The sequence below is a fragment of the Cnephaeus nilssonii genome (genome assembly GCF_951640355.1).
Source record: "Cnephaeus nilssonii genome assembly, chromosome: 6".
NCBI lineage: Eukaryota > Metazoa > Chordata > Mammalia > Chiroptera > Vespertilionidae > Cnephaeus > Cnephaeus nilssonii.
The window spans coordinates 30,056,145-30,076,044 of record NC_137077.1 but is presented as its reverse complement, the minus strand read 5'-3'; the positions used below and the strand labels follow the sequence as shown (position 1 = coordinate 30,076,044).

At 35.7% G+C, this 19,900-nt stretch overlaps 1 protein-coding gene across 1 annotated transcript in view; it reads left to right on the top strand.

The window, feature by feature from the left end:
* Positions 1–11,887: 11,887 nt before the first annotated feature.
* Positions 11,888–19,900, top strand: part of GYS2 (glycogen synthase 2) — a gene marked incomplete at both ends in the record, with an annotated part of 41,625 nt that continues 33,612 nt past the window's right edge. Inside the window, 2 exons of the mRNA XM_079774534.1 lie at positions 11,888–12,008; positions 19,079–19,260. Coding sequence (XP_079630660.1) covers positions 11,888–12,008; positions 19,079–19,260 — 303 coding nt within the window. The remainder of the gene's footprint in view (positions 12,009–19,078; positions 19,261–19,900) is intronic.

The window sequence follows — 19,900 nt, the reverse complement described above, 5'->3', positions numbered from 1 at the left end:
GGTTACAACTGAAGAAGGATCTGTAGCCAGTGATTACAAGGAAGTCCATTTTATTTCTCTGAAAGACAGACTCTAAAACAGCTTTCTAAATTGGGATTAATTTTGTTAGAGTTAGATCTACTTCCTAATGAAAAAACAGTTTGGACTGAATTATCCAGATACAGGCTACTGGGAGACAGCATAATATGGGATTTAGTAGGTCAGCTTAAGGCATACTTCCTTTAACAAGGATTCTAATTTATAAACTAGGGGTCAGTCTAGGTAGTGTGAAAAACATGAAATTTGTTTTCAGTTAAACCTGGATTTCTGTGTTGATTCAGTCATTGATTAATTATGATTTGGGGCAACCTAAACCTCAATTTTTTCATCTATGAAAGAGTGATAATGTAACTCTACAACAGGAGTTGTGTAAATAAAATGAGAAAATAAAGCTCATAGTACAACGCTTGGTCATAATAGTTACATTGGAATATTGGTTTCTGTTCCAAGTGCTCTACATATATTATCTCATTTAAATCAGTGTTGGCACTATTGATATGTGGTGCTGGGTGATTCTGTTGCAGGCTGTTTAGCAGCATCCCTAGTATCTATTCACTAGATGCCAGCAACACACCCTAAGCCCCAGTTGTGTAAACCAAAAATGTCTGCAGACATGTCAAATGTCTTCTGGGAAGCAAAAATCACACCTGGTTGAGAATCCCTGTTCTAAAGTAAATAATTTGAATCACATTTTACAGATGAGGAAACTGAAATAGGCACACAGAGGTCACACAGCCACCAAGCAGAGCTGGGATTTATCCCAGGCATGTAGTTTCTTAATCTGTGCTCTTGAGCACAGTATACACAGTGCAGTAAATATTAGTTATAGATTCATTTTTATATCAGAGTTCATAAAACAATATTGAAATCATCCTTTCATTTAATGCTGTAGCATATTACGAAGATATTCCTGTATTACAGAAAGGGAGACTGAGTCAGGCACCTGTTAAGTACCTTTCTCAGCTCACATTTCCAAAATGGCTCCACCTTTCGGTATGAGGATCATATTTAGATAGGAGAACGGTTATTTTCATTTATGTCTCTAATTCATTGTTCCAGTTTCTAGATGAATGCTGGTTTCCAAGCCAGTGGTTTCCAAGCTTGACTTTTCATGGACCCGTTTAAAATATTTGAAACTGTCAGCGATGGGAAATGAGTACTTGTGGGGGGGGGGAGCTACGGGGCCCTCAAATAAGTTTGCCAACTTTTTATTTTGCCAAATAAGGACAAAGAAAAAAACCAACCACATGTTCTCATCATCCTCTAGGAGAATAGACATTTTAATACCCAAAGTATGGGAATACCATCATCTCAAATTTATTAGCTGTCCTGGACCATGAGCAGAAAGGTGAAACCCTTGGGATGGCCGAGCCAAGAGCTGGGAGAAGTCTGGATCCTTGTTTTCTTGGAGCAGCTCTATCAACTAAGGACTGCCTGCATCCAAATTGCCTTTACACTACGAGGAAATAAACTCCTATCACTCTGTCTTTCACAGCTAGCCAGCCAAACCTAATTCTTAGTGACACTCTGTCTTTATTGGGAACAATAGACTTTATTGGGAACAATCAACCATAAGGAAAGTATCTGTTAGCAAATAACCTTTTATCTGATTGAGTAGAGAGACATGAATGATAAATTGCAAGACAGGGTGCTGTAAAATCAAGAAAACACTGAGTGCTCACATATTCACTGAGAGCGCTTTAGTTATTCTCTGGGCTAACACAGAAAATGGAACTGCCCACATTCCTTTCAAAGAGAGTAGGTGCACAGGGACACCTGGCCAGGTACTACACGGGTTCAGATATGCCATAGGTCAGTATCCAAAATGTGAAAATCACACTTTCTGGGATTGACAAAGATCATTTAGTCATAAAGGAGATTTTATTTCATATAATTTTAGCATTGGAAGTGAGCTTGATGCAAGCTATTTTACAAAAGAGAAACTGATTTGATTCAATTAGATGCAAACAAGCAAGTTTGAAGATTTTATTTTTATTTTTAGTATTTCTTCAAAGTGGTTAAAACAAACCAAAAGGAAAGAGGACTTATTGGTGCACCTAACCAAAAATCTAGAAATGGAACTGACATTAAGCAAGATTACATTCAGGAACAAAAATATGTCACCAGACTTATCAAGATTTTCTCCAACTCCCTAACGTTTCTCTCCTCTTTATATTTATTTGATTTTCAGGTTCTGTGCAGTGGTTAATTGTCTATAGCAAGTTTAGTCTCGCATCCTCTTGTGTTCAGGCCTAGTAGAAAACCGTACCTAGTGCTTCCCTGGGAACTCCAGAAATATCTCATTTCATCTTATTGGTTCGCACCGAGTCAAATGCGCATCCCCCACCTGTCTCCATGGCCTGGGAGGTGCAGTGTTCTCACTAATGATTTGGTTTCCTTGGATCCAAAGCCCTTGAACTGAGAGTGGTGGAAGAAATGGGTTACAGAAGAAATTTAAGGTATTATTATCAGATAGTGGGAAAAATAAAAATAATAACTATCCTCAAATCCTGACACCCGATCTGTGATCCTTTCCACAACTTCTTTTTATTACTTGGTATTACGGTCCCCCCATCACTGTGTATTAAATTATTTTAGTTATAGTGTCTGGATTCTGCTGTAGTGAAGGTGTTTGTTTTTCACTTAAACACAAGTATCACATGATCTCGCTCACATGTGGAATCTAAAGAACAAAGTAAACTGAAGAACAAATACATCAAGAGACATGGAATCATGGAACAGACTATTGAATCTCAGAGGAAAGGTGTGGGTGGGTGGGTGGGAAGAGATTAACCAAAGAACTTGGATGCATTTATGCATAACCCATGGACACAGACAATAGGGTGGTCAAGGCCTAGAGCTAGGGCACTAGAGTGGTCAATGGGAGGAAAAAGGAGACATCTGTAATACTTTCAACAATAAAGATAAATTTAAAAATAATAAAATAAAACCAAATACAGGTATTTTGAGGGAAAGCCACTACATTTTCCATTCTAATGTCTGACTCAACTTGATTTCTGTTATTGCTGAAACTCCAACATAGAAACACTAGTCATAGCTTTAGAAAGCTGGTAAGTTAAAAGAAAGCAGGAATCCTTAGGCAAACCAGCCTATGTGAACAAAACCAAGCAGAGAATTAACAAAAGAAGCCATAATATATTAACTTAGCCAATAAACAAATGTCTATTGAGTGTCTGGTATAAATAACTTTTCTAGTTGCTATGGTGGAAAGACAGAAGACATTGTCCATGTCTTCAGGGAAATGAAACATATACAGTAGAAATATAGTAATATGATATTTGTATGTTAAATATTGTCACCGAGAATTACATATGTGTCCAAATGTTACACTTGCAGAATCCTGGTTCTTCTTAAAATTCATATGACCAGAATGTCAGATTCTTTACTTAAAATATAGTGAATAGGATATAAATGAGATTACACGCAGAAAATAACATGACAGTTCTGAAAAGTAAATCTTCATGGACTGAGACACTTTATAGAGATGATTTTGAAAATAAGATCTAGACAAATGGAAAGAATTATGAATAACTCAAGAGCATGACTAGAAAAAAAAAATGACTAAAAGCAGAAAGAGAAATATATGTCAGTTCTAAAAGAAAATGTGATAATTTCTTTATTACCTTGAACTTAGGAGGACTTTTGTAACTAAGTCTCCAAATCTAGTCATTGGGGGGCGGGGCGGGAAGACTGGTTCAATTCAATTCAACCACAAAAACAGAGCAGCCTGCCTGGAAAAAGCAACATAAGCAAAGCCAAAAGACAACACCAAACTGGGAGGGGGAGGGAAGGGAGAGGATTTCAACTCATATCACAGGCAAAGGCTAAATGTATATGGAATTTCTTAGAAAATGATTTTTTAAATGTATAGGAAAACAATCAAAGGGATGTGAATAGACAATTCACAAGAAAGACAATTCACAAATTATTATGAAATATGTGAAAAATTCTCAACTTTATTTGTAAGAAGTGCAAGTTATAAACATCCAGATACATTTTTTCACCTAATAGAAAAAAAAAACCCAATATTGGATAACACATTCCATTAGCACAGTGGTTGGCAAACTGCGGCTCACAAGCCACATGCGGCCTGCAAGCCACAGTTTGCCGCTCTGTTGACTAATGAGTTTGCCGACCACTGCATTAGCATAACTGTGAGGAAATGAAACTTATATACTGCTGCAAGGAGCATGAATTAATATAACTCTTATGGAGGGCAACTGAGCCATATCTACTCAAATTATCAAAGTATATGCCTTTGATTCAGAAGTTCCATTTTGGGGAGTTAATCCTACATACTAGCACAAGAACAACACAATATATATGTCCATTTAGCCAGGCAGCACTGTTTATAATAGAAAGATATACTAAACAATTGAAACACCCATCTATAGAACATATTTATTCATTCAATGAAATAATAGTCCATAGAGTACAAATATGAGCATGCTCGCCACATATCAATTCAGAAAGACATAGTGATAAGTGAAAAGAATTGTCCACAAAAAAATGGAGAGGGAAAGAGCATATTTAATATTTGATTGTTTGTACATTAAGGAACTGTAAAGCAACAAAAAGCCTATGTACCTTTAGAGTTAACGGATGATGGTTGGGGAAGATGAGTGTCATGAGATCCAAACAGATGAAAGGGTGTATTTTAGGTATAATTTTTATACTCTATGGCTTATGAAGCAGGTGACTGTATTGTTTATTAAAGTAAAAATGTTAACAATTGCTTCCAATGTAAAAAATAAGAACATTAACTTCTTCAGAAATTTGATAAATTGTCTTCTTGTTTCACTTTTTTTCCCCAGCCTCCTACACTGTGGGAAAAAAACAAAAAAGCTTTATTCTTTCATCAAGTGTCCTTTACAAACATTCTGAATGTTCTAACAATGATTTTTTTTTTAGTGTTCTTGCTGGATCATAAAGTAAAACAATCTGTGCCAACCAGGTCATTAGATTGTAAGAACGACATGCTTTTTTAGAAATCAGTTTATAGAAATCAGTTTCCCAAGTTTTTTTCATGGTCTAGTAATTTTCCCTTGAGAAAGTTTGAGATTCTAATAAATGTCACACTATGTAAGATATTTTCATTGTATACTACGTAATAAGCATTACTAAGAAATAAATTCAGTGTCTCTTTTCAAATCCATGCAATGAAACAAGCTCTTTCTGAATAGGCACAGTGTTTCAGGATCTAGCATCAAGACATGTATTTCCTTATTTCTAGATTATTAACGTGAAACGCATAAAGGCTAATGATGGAAGAACCACCATTCTCTTTAAATATCCTATATTAATGTATTTGCCTGCAGATAATAGAGAATAGGCTTTACAATGTAAAAAACAACAAGAGATTTAACAGGATGATATGGAGTAGAAAAATGCAAATTCTTACATCCTCAGAAGACAGATTTAATTTAGTGTATTTTGAAACAATCAAGAAATTTTATTACTAGAGATCAGAGAAGAACAGATATATAGGTAGTGAAATTATTCTGAGATGAATTTAGTTTGGCGTGAAAACAGCTTTCTAAGAAAAAATAGAAAACCCTGAAGTGTAGAAAGGTTAAGTAATACAGGCAATTTTTCTCCCAAGGGGGGAAAAAAAATCAATCAGGGGGTGTTGATAACTCACTTCCCAAGTTATCTCTTGTTTGCTTGAATTACATGGAATTTGGTTACCCACATTACAAAACACTCAGGGTTGCCGGGCAAGTCCTCTTAGCAATGAGGAACTAAATGGTCGCCTGGAAGTTGTGCCTCCCACCTGATACCAGGCAGCTGGTGCTTTCAATTCACGAAGAACACTTACATAGACATTTCTAATCAGCTATATAATTCTAAGAACAATGCACAGGATATTTTTAACAGTAGACAAAAATAACACCCACACCCACACCCACACACACATATTTGTCAAGGGCTTTGCAAGGAGACATCATGAGCTTACTTAAAATTTAAAGATTTATTACATTTTGCTTTTATTCTTTTTTTTTTAAATATATATTTTATTGATTTTTTACAGAGAGGAAGGGAGAGGGATAGAGTTAGAAACATCGATGAGAGAGAAACATTGATCAGCTGCCTCCTGCACCCCCCCCCCCCCCCCCGCACTGGGGATGTGCCCACAACCAAGGTACATGCCCCTGACCGGAATCGAACTCCGGACCCATCAGTCCGCAGGCCGACGCTCTATCCACTGAGCCAAACCGGCTTCGGCTTGCTTTTATTCTTAATAATAGTGTGAGGGAAATGGGAGAGAGAAGAGTGCTAACACAATGCTTGATACAAGGAGGCTATAAATAAATGTTAGTTTAGTGGTATATGAGCAGAATATACTTTTAAGTTAAAAGGAGGTAGGCAAAGGGGAATGGGATGGGGACATCTGTAATAGTGTCAACAATAAAAATAAAGTTAAAAAGACCAATTTAGTATGTAAATATTATTTTTATGTAATATCCATATACATAGATAAGAAGGCATTTTATTATATGTTAATATTGAACACATTGTAAGCTCAATAATATGTTTACACATCATTTAAAGATTAAATGGCTTATAAACACTTTCCTCCACTGCCTCAACCCATATAATTAGTAGTAAGTTTATTTGAGTTTTAATAATCAAATATGAAAAAATGTCTATTTAGATCCTCTGCCCATTTTTTAATTGAATCGTTTGGGATATTTTTGTTATTGAGTTGCAGAAGTTCTTCGCATATTTTGAATGTTAAACCCTCATCAGACATATGATTTGGAAATACCTTCTTTCATTTGGTAGGTTGCCTTTTCATTCTGTTGGTTTCCTTTGCTGGGCAGAAGCTTTTTACTTGATGTAGTCCCATTTGTTTATTTTTGTTGTTGTTTTGCCTTTGCTTGGTGTTAAATCCCAAAAATCATTGCCAAGACTAATGTTAAGGGGCTTTTTAAAATTTTTTTTCCATGATTTTTATGGTTTCAAGTGTTATGTATAAGTCTTTAATTCATTTTGAGTTTATTTTTGTGTATGGTGTAAGATAATGGTCGTCTTTCATTTCTTTTTTTTTTTTTTTTTTGCACGTGGTTATCCTATTTTCCCAGTACCACTTATTGAAGAGACTATCTTTTCCCCATTGCATGTTCTTAGCCTCAATCAATAAATTAATTGATTATATGTGCGGGCTTACTTCTGAGCTCTCTATTCTGTTCCCAGGTCTATGTGTCTGTTTTTATGGCAATATCATTTTTTGATTACTATAGCTTTGTTATACAGTTTAAAATCAGGAAGTATGATGTCTCCAGCATTGCACCTCTTTCCCAAGATTGCTTTGGCTACTGGAGTCTTTTGTGATTATGGTTCCATACAAATTATAGTGTTATTTGTTCCATTTCTGTGAAAATGTCACTGGAAATTTGATAGGATTGCATTAAATCTTTAGATTGCTTTGGGTATATGGATATTTTAAAAATATTAAATCTTCCAATCTTGGAGCATAGACTATCTTTCCATTTATTTGTCTTCAATTTCTTTCATCAATGTCTCATCGTTTTCAGTGTTCAGGTCTTTTACATCCTTGATTAAGTTTATTTTTAGGTATTTTATTCTTTGAATGCAATTACAAATGGAATTTCTCTTAAATTTTTTGATAGTTTTTTTCTCAGTAAATAGAAATACAACAGATTTTGCTTATTGATTTTGTATTCTGCAACTTTACTGAATTAATTAGTTCTAACAGTTTTTTTTATGGTGTCTTTAGTGTTTTCTACATATAATAAAATGCTATCTTCAAATAGTGATTTTTTCCTTTTGCCTTTCTCATTTGGATGCCTTTTATTTTTCTTGAGAAGTCATTCTTAATATCCTAGATCACATTAATTCTATTATTACACACTCTCACAGCACCATATATAATTCACCACCTTCAAATCCTTAAATTACTTCTTTAATACTGGCTTTCCCTGCCACAAAGTAAACTTCATGAAGTCAAGGGTTATGACTACATACTTAATTCTTAATTTTAATCCTATTTCTGTAGTCTCAGTAGTCACATTACTCCTCTGCTTAAAACCATCCAATGACTTCCTATCACAACTAGGATAAAATGCAAGCTGTCTACCAGCTTCTCTGTAATGTGTTCCCTGCTTTCCTCTCTGACGTCCTCCCCACCAGAGTTTCTCTCATTCATTATGCTCTGGGCTCCAGGCACGTTGGTCTTTCTATCTCTGTAAGTGTTAAAGGCATTGCTATCTCTCCTCCCAGATCTCAAGTGTTGCCTCTTTCTCATTATTTGTGTCTCAAATCAAATATTACTTACTCCAATCAGTCTTCCTTGCCATCCCCAGCTAAAGCACCAGTTTCTATAAAATGGCACTTTGTGCCATTTTGTAGTTTTTCTTCAGAAACTTAGCAGCACCTGAAACAATATAATTTATTTATTTGTTTACATGATTAATGTCTATCTGTTCACTGAAGGGAGGAACTTGTCTACTGTTGATTGAAAATATATTCAGCTCCTAGAATAGTAAGTAACACATAGGTACTCATAAATACATTAACTGAACCTGTCTGGATATGCAGGAGCAGGCCAATCAAGCCTTCAAAATCCTAAAGACTTCCAAGATGGTTGGGAAATGTGAAAACCAAAGAGTGATTTTCTACATGTATCTAGTGACCTCTGCTGGAATACTTACCGAGGAAACCAAACACAAATCTTTTTTTTTTTTTTCTAGTTGTCCTCTCATGTCTTTTTATTGAATGATAACACATTAGTGTGAGTGTGAAATTAGGAATCAGGAATTTTTGAGATTTCTTCTCCCATCTTGGGGAAACCCCATTCCCCTTTCTCTCATTCATTATGCTCTTAGCTTACCAATTTAATATAAATTCTAGAGGAGAGAATTCAGGGATATTCAGAATATTAAGGAAGCAGAGAACGGTCTCTGATCCCCCTCCAGATCATATTGCATATGTGAATGCCTTTCTTTTCACATACATTGGAAAGAGGGGGATTCATCCAGATATCACGGACAGATGAAGATCCCACGGACATACCAGTATTTCAGGTGGTTCCATTTGTTTCACCTTTGTTGACTCAGGGAGCAATTTTGAAAAAGGCATTCATCACTGAAAAGCAAAGAATTAGCAAAATGTCCTCCTGTTGGGATAATAGGATCAAAAGGGTTATATAAGTCTACGGTGAGGGGTCATTAGGAGATGATGTGTTGCTGAGAGTGCCTGTGCCTGAGGCAAAAGCCCAAGTGAGAGCCAGAGATCAAAATTTTCTAAATAGCAAAATAATGAGAGTGAGAATGAATAAAATAATCACGAGGTGATGTGATTAAACTTTCAAACACTGGTTTACTTATTCTGTGTATGGTGTAAACATATATATATGTGTAAATACATATACATATATACATTTATATACATGTTTATTGCAGAAAATTTGTAGAATACTAGTAAAGAAAAAGAGCACATAAATAATAATCATTATCAGTACCTCCTAAAGAAAACAATTGTGAGAATTTTGCATCTATTTCAGTCTTATATTTATATATATTTCACTAGGAGAAATGCATATCTATTTTTTTTGTAAAAAATTGAATCAATTGTATTATTTATTTTGTTTTATATGTTACTTATTTTTATTTAGTATGTCATGAAATATTTTAATTGCTTTAAGGTCATTTTTCCCTCAAAATACAATTATTTGAGCAGATAACATATGCATGTGGCACAATATTAAAAAAAAATTAAAGAAAAATAAGACTCTCTTTCATTTCCTCTGCAATAGTAACTACTCAGAAATGCTTTTAATAGACTACTATGTCTTATAAATAAGACTGAAAGTTACTAAAGTGGTAAATATAGTGCCAGGCACTCTACTAAGTATCCTATGTAAATGGTCTTTTTCCTATTTTTGTCAGAAAACCAAAACTTAGTAAAGAAATTGGCTTGAGTTTGCATAGCTGATAAGCGGCAGATTGGATGCGCCCCCAAGAATGATTATTTTACAACCAAGCACATGGTACCTGGAACTTGCTATAAATAAATAAAGTGTCACATGTGATTTGGATATTGTGAATTGGCTATCCGGCTTGTTTACCCCTGGAAGAACCAATCACAGGGTTGCTGAGACTGAACACTGCAAACCTGACTCTCTGTCATCACCCTGTCAGCCCATTCTCACTTCTTGTCAGCATGCCCTTCTGTTTGGTTTTATTGGAATTTGTATTTGCAGGACTCAACAGAGGTTATGTCAACACAAGCAAATTATTTTGTAAAGGAGAAAGTCGTTTTGATAAATTGGGCTCCTATATTTACTGTTTTAGTGGTCGATTTTTTTTATTAACCATATAGTTTTTTTCTTACCAACTGAATGAATAATACACTATGTACTTAAATTTATTTTATAGACAAGGATAAGAATCAAATATGTTGATAATCATGAAAGACATTTAATCTACTTGATTTACATTGATTTAATATCAGATAATGAAGTATGTTTTTATCTATTTTAAGTCATTAATATAGGGCTTGAGTTATTAAGGCCAACTGTACAAACAATGGCTAAATACTTAATAAAAAGTTACTAATAAGTAACAAATAGTAACAATAAATAGCAAAAATAAAATAGTGATAGCACAAACAAGTAACAAATTATTTTAACAGAATTCTACTTGTAATTCAAATGTAAAGGATATTTTGTGTGAATTTCAATTCTATCGCTATATGGAATGAAAATGTAAAAATACGGATTGTAAGCTAAATCTATAAAGTAAGATATTTCAAAAGTAAGCATGCTTGAGAATGTTGTTACTCCATTTAGATGCAATATAGAATGTGTCTCTCTGTGTATGTATATAAATTAGCACACACATAGATATACAAACACATGAAAAAGTAAATATATGGCATTTACTGACAAGGTGATCCTGGTTATATTTCAGAACCTAATATATTTTGCATTTTTCTCCTATTTGAACATGATTATACCCACTAAATTAGCCTTTATCAGTTTGAAGCTATTTGAGGTAAATGTACAAATGGGACTAAAATTAATTTCTACTATCTCATTAAAATGATGATCTGATAATCATTGATCAGGCAAAACTATATTCTTTGTGTTTTATACCCAAACACACACTTGCATTTATATTTTTTCATAGGGAAATTTTAAAGAAAAGTAATTAAGAAAAGGGAAGCCAAAATCTATACTTATCTTCAAAATTAAATTTGCAGATGTAGAATAAAATAATTAGGAATAATTTTTAGTGCTCTAGAAATGAGAATCAGAAAAAAGAATAATACTTAAGAAATATAAAGTGATTGGAAGTATAGAAATATGTCCCAGTCAATTCTGTGTGTAATCTAAAATGCTCCGCAAAATTTATAAGGGGGATTGCTAAAATCTTGGATCCCTTTGGAAGTGATGAAATAAGCATTGGTGACCGTGTGAGTCTAGGAATTTGGTCAAAAGGACAAGGGCTAAAGGTCTGGACATGTACCATGATCAGCCTATGAGGATGGCACTATCAGAGGGGTTGCTTGCCTAAGCCCCAGACTGAGGGTTTTACTTGTGATAGCTCTGGGTTTTTTGCGTAGATTCTGATTGGAGATATTGTCCTCAGTGGACCCACCTAGGAAGACTGCAAAGAGAACTGGACAATTCCCCCTTCAGCTGTGAGTTCTCTGGGAAGCAGATGAGATTTTATTCTGCTGGTTTACTCCTACGAAAAGCTATCCAAGCCTGAGATCTACCAGCTTTGGACCTCCACTCTCTAAAGCGCACGGTTCCTACAGTTAATTGAAAGAGTGAATCCAACAGTGGACTGGAAGAAGAATGCTCCGAGGCCGGTCCCTATCTGTGACATCCCTGAGTGGGCTTCCCCAGTGGGAAGTTGAAGAACTTCCCGTGGAAGATTTGCTTCTCTTTGAAGTTGCTTGGGAAGTGACCAATAAAGGTTTGTACTGGCCCCTGAAGGTGGCTATTTGACAGATTGCTGAAGAATGTAGATTTAGGACAATGAATTAATCAAATGAATTGCCAGTGATTAAGTAGGCATTCAAACTGAATATAAGCTTAGGTTATAGTTAATTGTGTCTACTTCAACAGGCAATGAAAACTTAGACTTGTGTATACAAGGTGTCCCCCAAAAATGTATACAGACTTTAGTAGCTGATAGCTCAATGTTGAAAATAAAATGTATTTTAAAAAACGCTGCCTTTATAATTATTGAAAATGTGTGTATACATTTTTGGGGACACCCTATATGTGCTGAAGGGAAGTTGAAAATATTAGTTTTTGCTAGGAAATGTGCATTAAATTTAAAATCCATATTATGGAAAAATAAAAAGTTAATATTTGCTTTTTTTTTGGTTTTATGATTTTGTTTTCAACAAAAAACACAACTTCGTACTTTGTTTTAGGGAGGACTGTACCTGATCAGGATCAATTAATAGCTTTAACTCCATATACTGATAGCATTTCTATTAAATAGTTAATGTTTCCTATAATTCAAGATTAGCTTGGAATTATTTTTAATTTAGAAGCATCTCAGAAAGCATAATATTGAGCTCCTATTATGAAGAACAAAAGTGATTTTCAATAACATATACATAGGAATTATAAAATAAGAAATGAAATCAAATTAACAAAATTAAAATAATTTCCCAATAAGGTATAATCTCATTTGTGCCAGATTGAAGAAGGCAAAATGGAGTATTCAACCTAAATGATTTTAATAAGAAAGGAATCTGTAAAATTATAGAAAAAGAAATTCCTTATGAATTGATACTCTCTAGTTTAAAAATCTAGAATATTAGTAAGAAAAAGTAAGTTTTGAAGGTTGAATTCTTCAAGATCATGAAGGACCAGGCCAAATGATTGATGGGTAAAAGTCAGTGGCAACTTGTGGAATTTAAAGGATCTGAAATGATAACATGAATATGATATATTACTTCCTTTTGGCTAATCAGAGCCAGCATAACCTCAAAGGTGGAGGAATTATATTTGGCATCTGTTCAGATTTTCACCTTATGCTACATGTTCAAAGCTCTCATGTGTGTGCTTTCATAAAATCATACCATCAAAATTAAAAATCACGTCTGCCTGTGTAGAAATGCACAGAATGAACGTAAGAGAACAAAGCACGGTCTTTTTTTGTTTTTGCAGTTTAGTGAGGAGAAAGCAAAGAGAACAGAAACCATATTATGGAGAAGGGAAGTGTTTTACGAATTCCTGTTTCTAAATACCTGTTTACAAATACCTGTTTCTTTTTTCCAGTCTCAAGGTTTTTAAATATGCCCCATGTTCCTGGGGACAGAGCCATCTCTGTTACACATACATCTAAGACTGTGCCTTTAAATAAAGGTTTGCTCTACAGAGTAGGCAGGAACTCAAGAATATAGCTTGTTGGTGGAAAAATGGGAGGGACTTATTAGCACCAGGAAACAGTTCAGGAGATGTCTGCTTGAGTTCCAGCACCTAAGCAGACAGCCCTTTCTGCTTCCTCCTGGTCTCTCCATTTAACGAACCTTAATGGAACACTGTCTCCTGGTGCTGGGCACACACTGGTGAAAGCTGTTATCCAGGGATCTCGTATCCTGATGACATGCATGCTGATGTCAGGCCTAGAACGGTGCCTGGCACACAGAAAATGCTCAAAGGGATTCTTTTTTTCTTTTAAATGAAGGAAGCAATACATTTATTTTCAACCTCTACACTTCCTTTGTACTTATTTTCTTTTAGTTCCTATGCAAGAGAAAGGGAATTTTGTTGTCTTGCCAAGGGACCCACAATGTGATTTACCCAAGTTGATATCATCTCCAACATAACTTTATTTTAATATCTATTACAGGCTGATTTTTTTTAGAGATGTTTATATGAATGGACAATTGTTGTGTTCACCTCTGATAATACATTGACACCATCGTTTCTTTTTAAATTTTACTTTGAACTTTTATTCCCCTCCAGTTCATAGCCAGGATATGAGGCATCTTAGCGATCACGAGCCCAACTCCTCATAGATGAAACAGACATTCACAGGCTTTAATGAGCAAGTAAATTGCAGGGTTGGGACCAGCAGTTAGGTCTCCTCTGAGTCCACTGCTCTTTTAATTACCACACAAAGATAAAAATTAAAACATCCATTGCCTAAGGAAATTTTCTACAGATGAAAGAGCACTGGACTTGCAGTCAAAGATCATAGATTCCTGAGACTTTGTAAAAACATCCCTTAAACCAGGGTTGGGGGACCTTGTTTGTGCCAAGGGCCATTTGGTTAGTTATACCATCATTTGCGAGCCATACAAAATCATAAACTTGAAAATTAGCCCACTATATTTGGTCAGACATTTAATTAACTCACCTCTAATGCCTTGGCAGGGCCGGACCAAATGATTTCATGGACCTCCTACGGCCTGCAGGCCTGATTGATGTTCCCCACCCCTTCGAGTAAACTATCTGAATAGCAGTTTCTTCATGAATGAAATGAGCGTAATATGCTTCAGCCATCTTACAGTGGCTTGTAGTGGCAAACAGGAAATGTATTTAGATCCAAGAACAGAAAAGATTTCTTAGAAAGGAAAAATAAATCCTTTACCAGCAAACTTTTGCCAGCAAACAATGAAAATGTGTAAACTATAACAAATGAAAGAGTTATATTTAAATTATTGGATGCTGATTCTTTGACCATAAAATAACTTTTTCCATTTGTTTATGTTATTCTTGAAATGTGTTGCTTTTATCACTTTATCCATTTATTATTATAATCCACTTATTATTCAATAAAGATTCATCAAGTGTCTATTACATGTCAGGCACTGAGAGATGAGGAGCATAGAGTTGAACAATATAAAATTGATTCCCAGTCTTCCAAAATTTGCAAACTTGCAGGATGGTAGACATTGAACATGCAACTATAGTCAAGTGTGATGAGTGTAAGAATAAGTACAAGATGCTCTAAGACTGCATAATGTATGTGGGGAGGAGGGTAGGGGCAGGGTTCTAACTAGTTTGGGGTTTGTGGCAAACCTCTTACCACAATCATTTCTCCTGCACAGACTTGCCCAAATCATTGTAGACTATGGATCAATGGCCATGTTGAGGATGTTTAGGGTCATTAAAAAGAGTTTAATGAACACTGTCAAAAAGAATGAATGCTAATGTAATATATGTGAACATTTCTGTAATTTAGTTACTAAATGAATGCTTCTCTTTTAAAATCAACTAAAAACAATTTGTTTTAGCCCTAAGCCAGAATATTGCTGGACATAATTCTGCCTGCTCCCTCCTTTAAGCTAGGCCCCATCACTAGCTCTGGGTCACATGGTATGCTATGAATAGCACATGGAAAAACTCAGAAAACTATAATCAAAAAGGGGTTGGTAGAAACTGAGCATGATTGCAAGTCCATGTTCTGAGGCAGGTATTCTAAAGGTGGGGATCTTGATAAAAGTGGACTTCAAAGCGTTGGTAAACCTCAGAATATTGTATCTGAAAATATGTGCTCCTACCTGTAAGTGCTGTTTTGGAGAAGAGGGCAGAACGTTTTCATCAGATTTCTAAAGGCCTCAATGATTAACGTGAGAACCACTGCTCTAACTTCCTCTAAACCCCTGGGCTCCTTTTTCTGTTAACTCTGAAGTGCCTAGAGCTGAAATTAAAAAGTGATTTTCTTTAAGTATTATTTTCCAAGTGGCTTTGAAACTCCTCAACATCTGAAGGAGTTTATTTTTTGTGACACTGCTCTTTTCTTCCTCTGTCCCTCTTACCATCATCTTTAAAGATCCATCAATATGTTGCTCAGCAATATTACTTACAGTCTTGCTGTCCACAGCCCATGGGCCCTGGAGTCAGACTGAACTGGAATCCCAGTCTAGTCATTACTTGTGTGATGGTGGATTCACCTCAGAGCCTCTTTGCGCCTCAGTTTCCCCATCTACAAATAAAGATAATGATAGCATCTACCTATAATGATATTGTGAAAATGAAAACAACAACAATTGTAAATCACTTAGAATAACACCTAGCATTAAATAAACACTTTGTAGGTGTTAGCTTATTATTCTTCACTAGAGGCCCAGTGCACGAATTCGTGCATGGGTGGGGTCTGGCCCACCCACTCCGATTGCAGCTGATCGGGCTGGGCCAGCCGGGGGGGAGGGGCCACGGGCAGTTGGCCAGCCAGCCACACCCCCTGGTTGAACTCCTGATCGAACTCCCAGTCAAGGGGACAATTTGCATATTAACCTTTTATTATATAGGATTATCATATAGGATAAAAATTTATGCATAAAAGGAGTGTGTTGGATTATTCATGATCATATTTGCTTTGATTTTGAGTGATTCCATGAGTCAGTTTTTAAACACAAAAGCAGAAAGTGAACAAAAAGATATGGAACAGGGTCCCTACAGTCATTGGTGACACAGTAATTTGGGGCTGAGGTTCCTTTCCTTGGTGTGAACATGCAGTGATCATGTCAAGGGAACCTTAAACGACACCACATGAAACACACAATCTATGGAAAAAAACATGCTTGATGCACACATAGCTTTCAGAGGAGACCTAGTCTCCTCAGTTCCTTTTTATCCTGCTTGCCATGTCTGAGCGCCTCCTGTATAAAACATGGGCTGCCACTATGTATGATCGGGGAGGGGTGTGCATGTGGTCTTGCTCTAAGTGTCTCACCTCCCACTGCCTGAGACTGAAGCTGCTTTGATTTTGAACTACAGATTCAGCAAAGTGCTGGGCACACAAACATTTGTTGACCATTGTCACCAGTAACATTTACTTTCTATCCTATCAGCCCTGCTGCCTCAAAGAATGATATTCTAACTGTATAATGACTCCTCCTGCAACTGTGTCTTAAGACAGAAGGGTCCAATTATTAGCTATGCATATTGAAGTCATATGACTTTCAAATTCTGTAACCTTTAAACATTTATCAAATAGTGAAGATACTCCTAATTTATATTCCTATATAAAATGTCATATTGGCTGCTGTCCATATCTCATACTACTTCAGAATCCTGGTTTTAGCAACATCAGCAGTTTCTAGATGGAAACTTGGGGTTGTAGCTACCTCAATGACATATATGCCATGGGAGCTCATCTTTTCTTTCTTATGAAAGGCTTGATACTTTGCCCTCACACTAAAGATACTTTCCCATGTTGTTTCGGGGGAAAAAAAGAAGATCAATAAAATACAAAGTACATGTTTGAAAGTGAAGTGTAAGTTCAAATTCAGTGATTTATGCTATGACAAAACAATGACTCAATAAAAAGTATGTGTTGGTGAACCTCTGGTTGATACCTCAAATTTGAAAATGGGAATGACCCTATGTCTACGCTGTCACACTCATCTATAACTAGCATGCCAATATAGGAGTTTGTGGAAAATGAGTAAAAATCAAGGGAAACTAGTTGGCATATGAATATGGGAAGAGCAGGGAGAGGCTAAATTGGTGCCTGAGAATATGAAATGCAATAAGAGGTCCTCTCCACAGAAAGATTGTACAGAGAGATGTCTGGGAGAAAAGATTTATTTACAATCGGGCCTCAACCAGGATGGCATGGACTTTTATTTTTAAATTTTGTGTTTTTATTCCTGATAGACTGAAATAACATAGCCATAGTATTTATGAACACTGTAAGGCTATTTGGAGACTATCTATATGAAGACTGAAGGCCTCAAATCAGAAAAGGAAGTAGCAAATTAATTAACTGTGTTTATCTTTCCATTTCAATTCCCAAATCTAACCATTTACTTTCTTCAAATAAAGAATTTCTCTTCCCCCTTGTGTCCTTTAGCAAATAAAAATGTGTTTGCATGTACACAAGTGTATTTAAATTTTAAACACATAATCTAACAAACAAGGATGTTCTAAGATCTCTGGGCAAGATGCACAGTTGCAAATAAGAGTAGAAGTGTGAATAAGGCATTTAATAAACATGTGCCATCAGAACCTGAGAATGTATTCTCCCTGATAAGATGAAGATGAAGGAAAGAAGGAAAGATGTCAACTGAAGATGAAAAATTATTTGAAGAAAGTATATATATATATATATATATATATATATATATATGTATATGTATATAAATATGTTGCTAAAATGTGAGTCACACTTTAAAGAAAAATCTTTTTAGTTGCCTTTGCAAATTCCCATTGGATAGATGAGCTAATTGAGCCTTAGGTTAAGTGAGTTAAATAGTTCAATTTAAGTTGGTTATAATTTTCAAAATTCTAATGCTCCATACATACTCTTTTACATATATCTTTTGGCACTCTTTTTGTTTTCCTCCAGGACAATTTTCTATATGTGGACATGCTGGATCCAAGGGCATATACATTCTCCAATAGTACACATGTTTTTTGGCTTTGTGTTTTAATAGTGGTGGCCACAATGCCAGAGGAGGGGGGAAAGGTCATACCATATGAAAATTTGTATTTGTGTCATTGGGTTTGACATGAGAGTTGGGCCAAACATTCCCCCTCAAAATCTATCAGATCGTTCTTGGCAAAACTGATCTCACTTTGTTCCTTGGAATGGAAGTGGCTCTTTACTTTGGAAAACTTGCTCATCATTTCAGCAGTGGCTGTTACTTGGATATACCTTAGCCCCTTCTTGGACCACTGTCAGAGAAGGGGTGAAAGGTGACTACTGCTGCTGAGGGCTAATGGCATGACAATGGCTATTTGCCCCATTTTGACACCTCAATGTGGATGGAGCAGTAAGCCAAGTGCTTCATTCCAATTATCTCTTCAGATTTCTTTGAAATGTTTGTACTGCTCTACTGTTGCCAATCTGCTATTCTCTGACATGTACCCAGAAGGGGCTTTAAAATATGCACGAATGGAACGAATAGTGACTATTTGTTAGTGTCTTTAAAAACTTTATTTTAGAAACTTAAATGAACCCTTGTGCTTGATGTTTCCTAAATAACAAAGAAATGGGAACTCACTTCCATGCCTTTATCACTTAAATGAATTATTAAGCTGAATGAAAATGGAACCTTTTTTTTTCAACAGTTGGTGGCATCTATACTGTGATCCAGACAAAGGCCAGAACAACAGCAGATGAATGGGGAGACAATTATTTTCTGATTGGTCCATATTTTGAGCAAAATATGAAGACTCAGGTAGAAAAGTGTGAACCTGCAAATGACGCTGTTAGAAGAGCAGTGGACGTAATGAATAAACATGGCTGCCAGGTAAGGAATGCTGACCAACACTTCACTTGACAAGTCTCAATAAACTGTAATGGGCAAGCAGACACAATTCACATCAACTCCCAAGACAGGACCATCCCTCTACTTAGAAAAAAGGAGCAGGTTTGTGAGAAAGATGATGAACTTGACTATAAGTAGGTACATTTTGAGGCAATATAAATATATAGTAACATAATAGGTTTAGAGCTCAGCAGAATTTATAGGGTAAAGATATTTCTGGGGAAGTCATTTGTGTCTAAACTGTATATAATTCGAGTTCATAGTATTATTCTGTGGACGTTTATAGACTAAAAGCACATTTTGAGCCAAATCTTGGGGACGTCAACATGTTAGAACAACTACAGTAAAAGAAGTCAGAGATTGCAAAAGTAGAAGCACAGCTAGCAATGTAGAACCAAGGAATGTTCAAATCCTAATCCTCAGAACCTAAGAAAATGACACCTTATGTAGCAAAAAGGACTTTGCACATGTGATTATGTTAAGGATCTTGAGATGAGGAAATTACATGGCTGGGCCCAATGTAATCACAAGGGTCCTTATAAGAGGGAGGCAGTCGAATCAGACTTGGAGAGATGTGACAATGGAAACAGAGGTTGGCATGATGAGCTTTGAAGATGGAGGA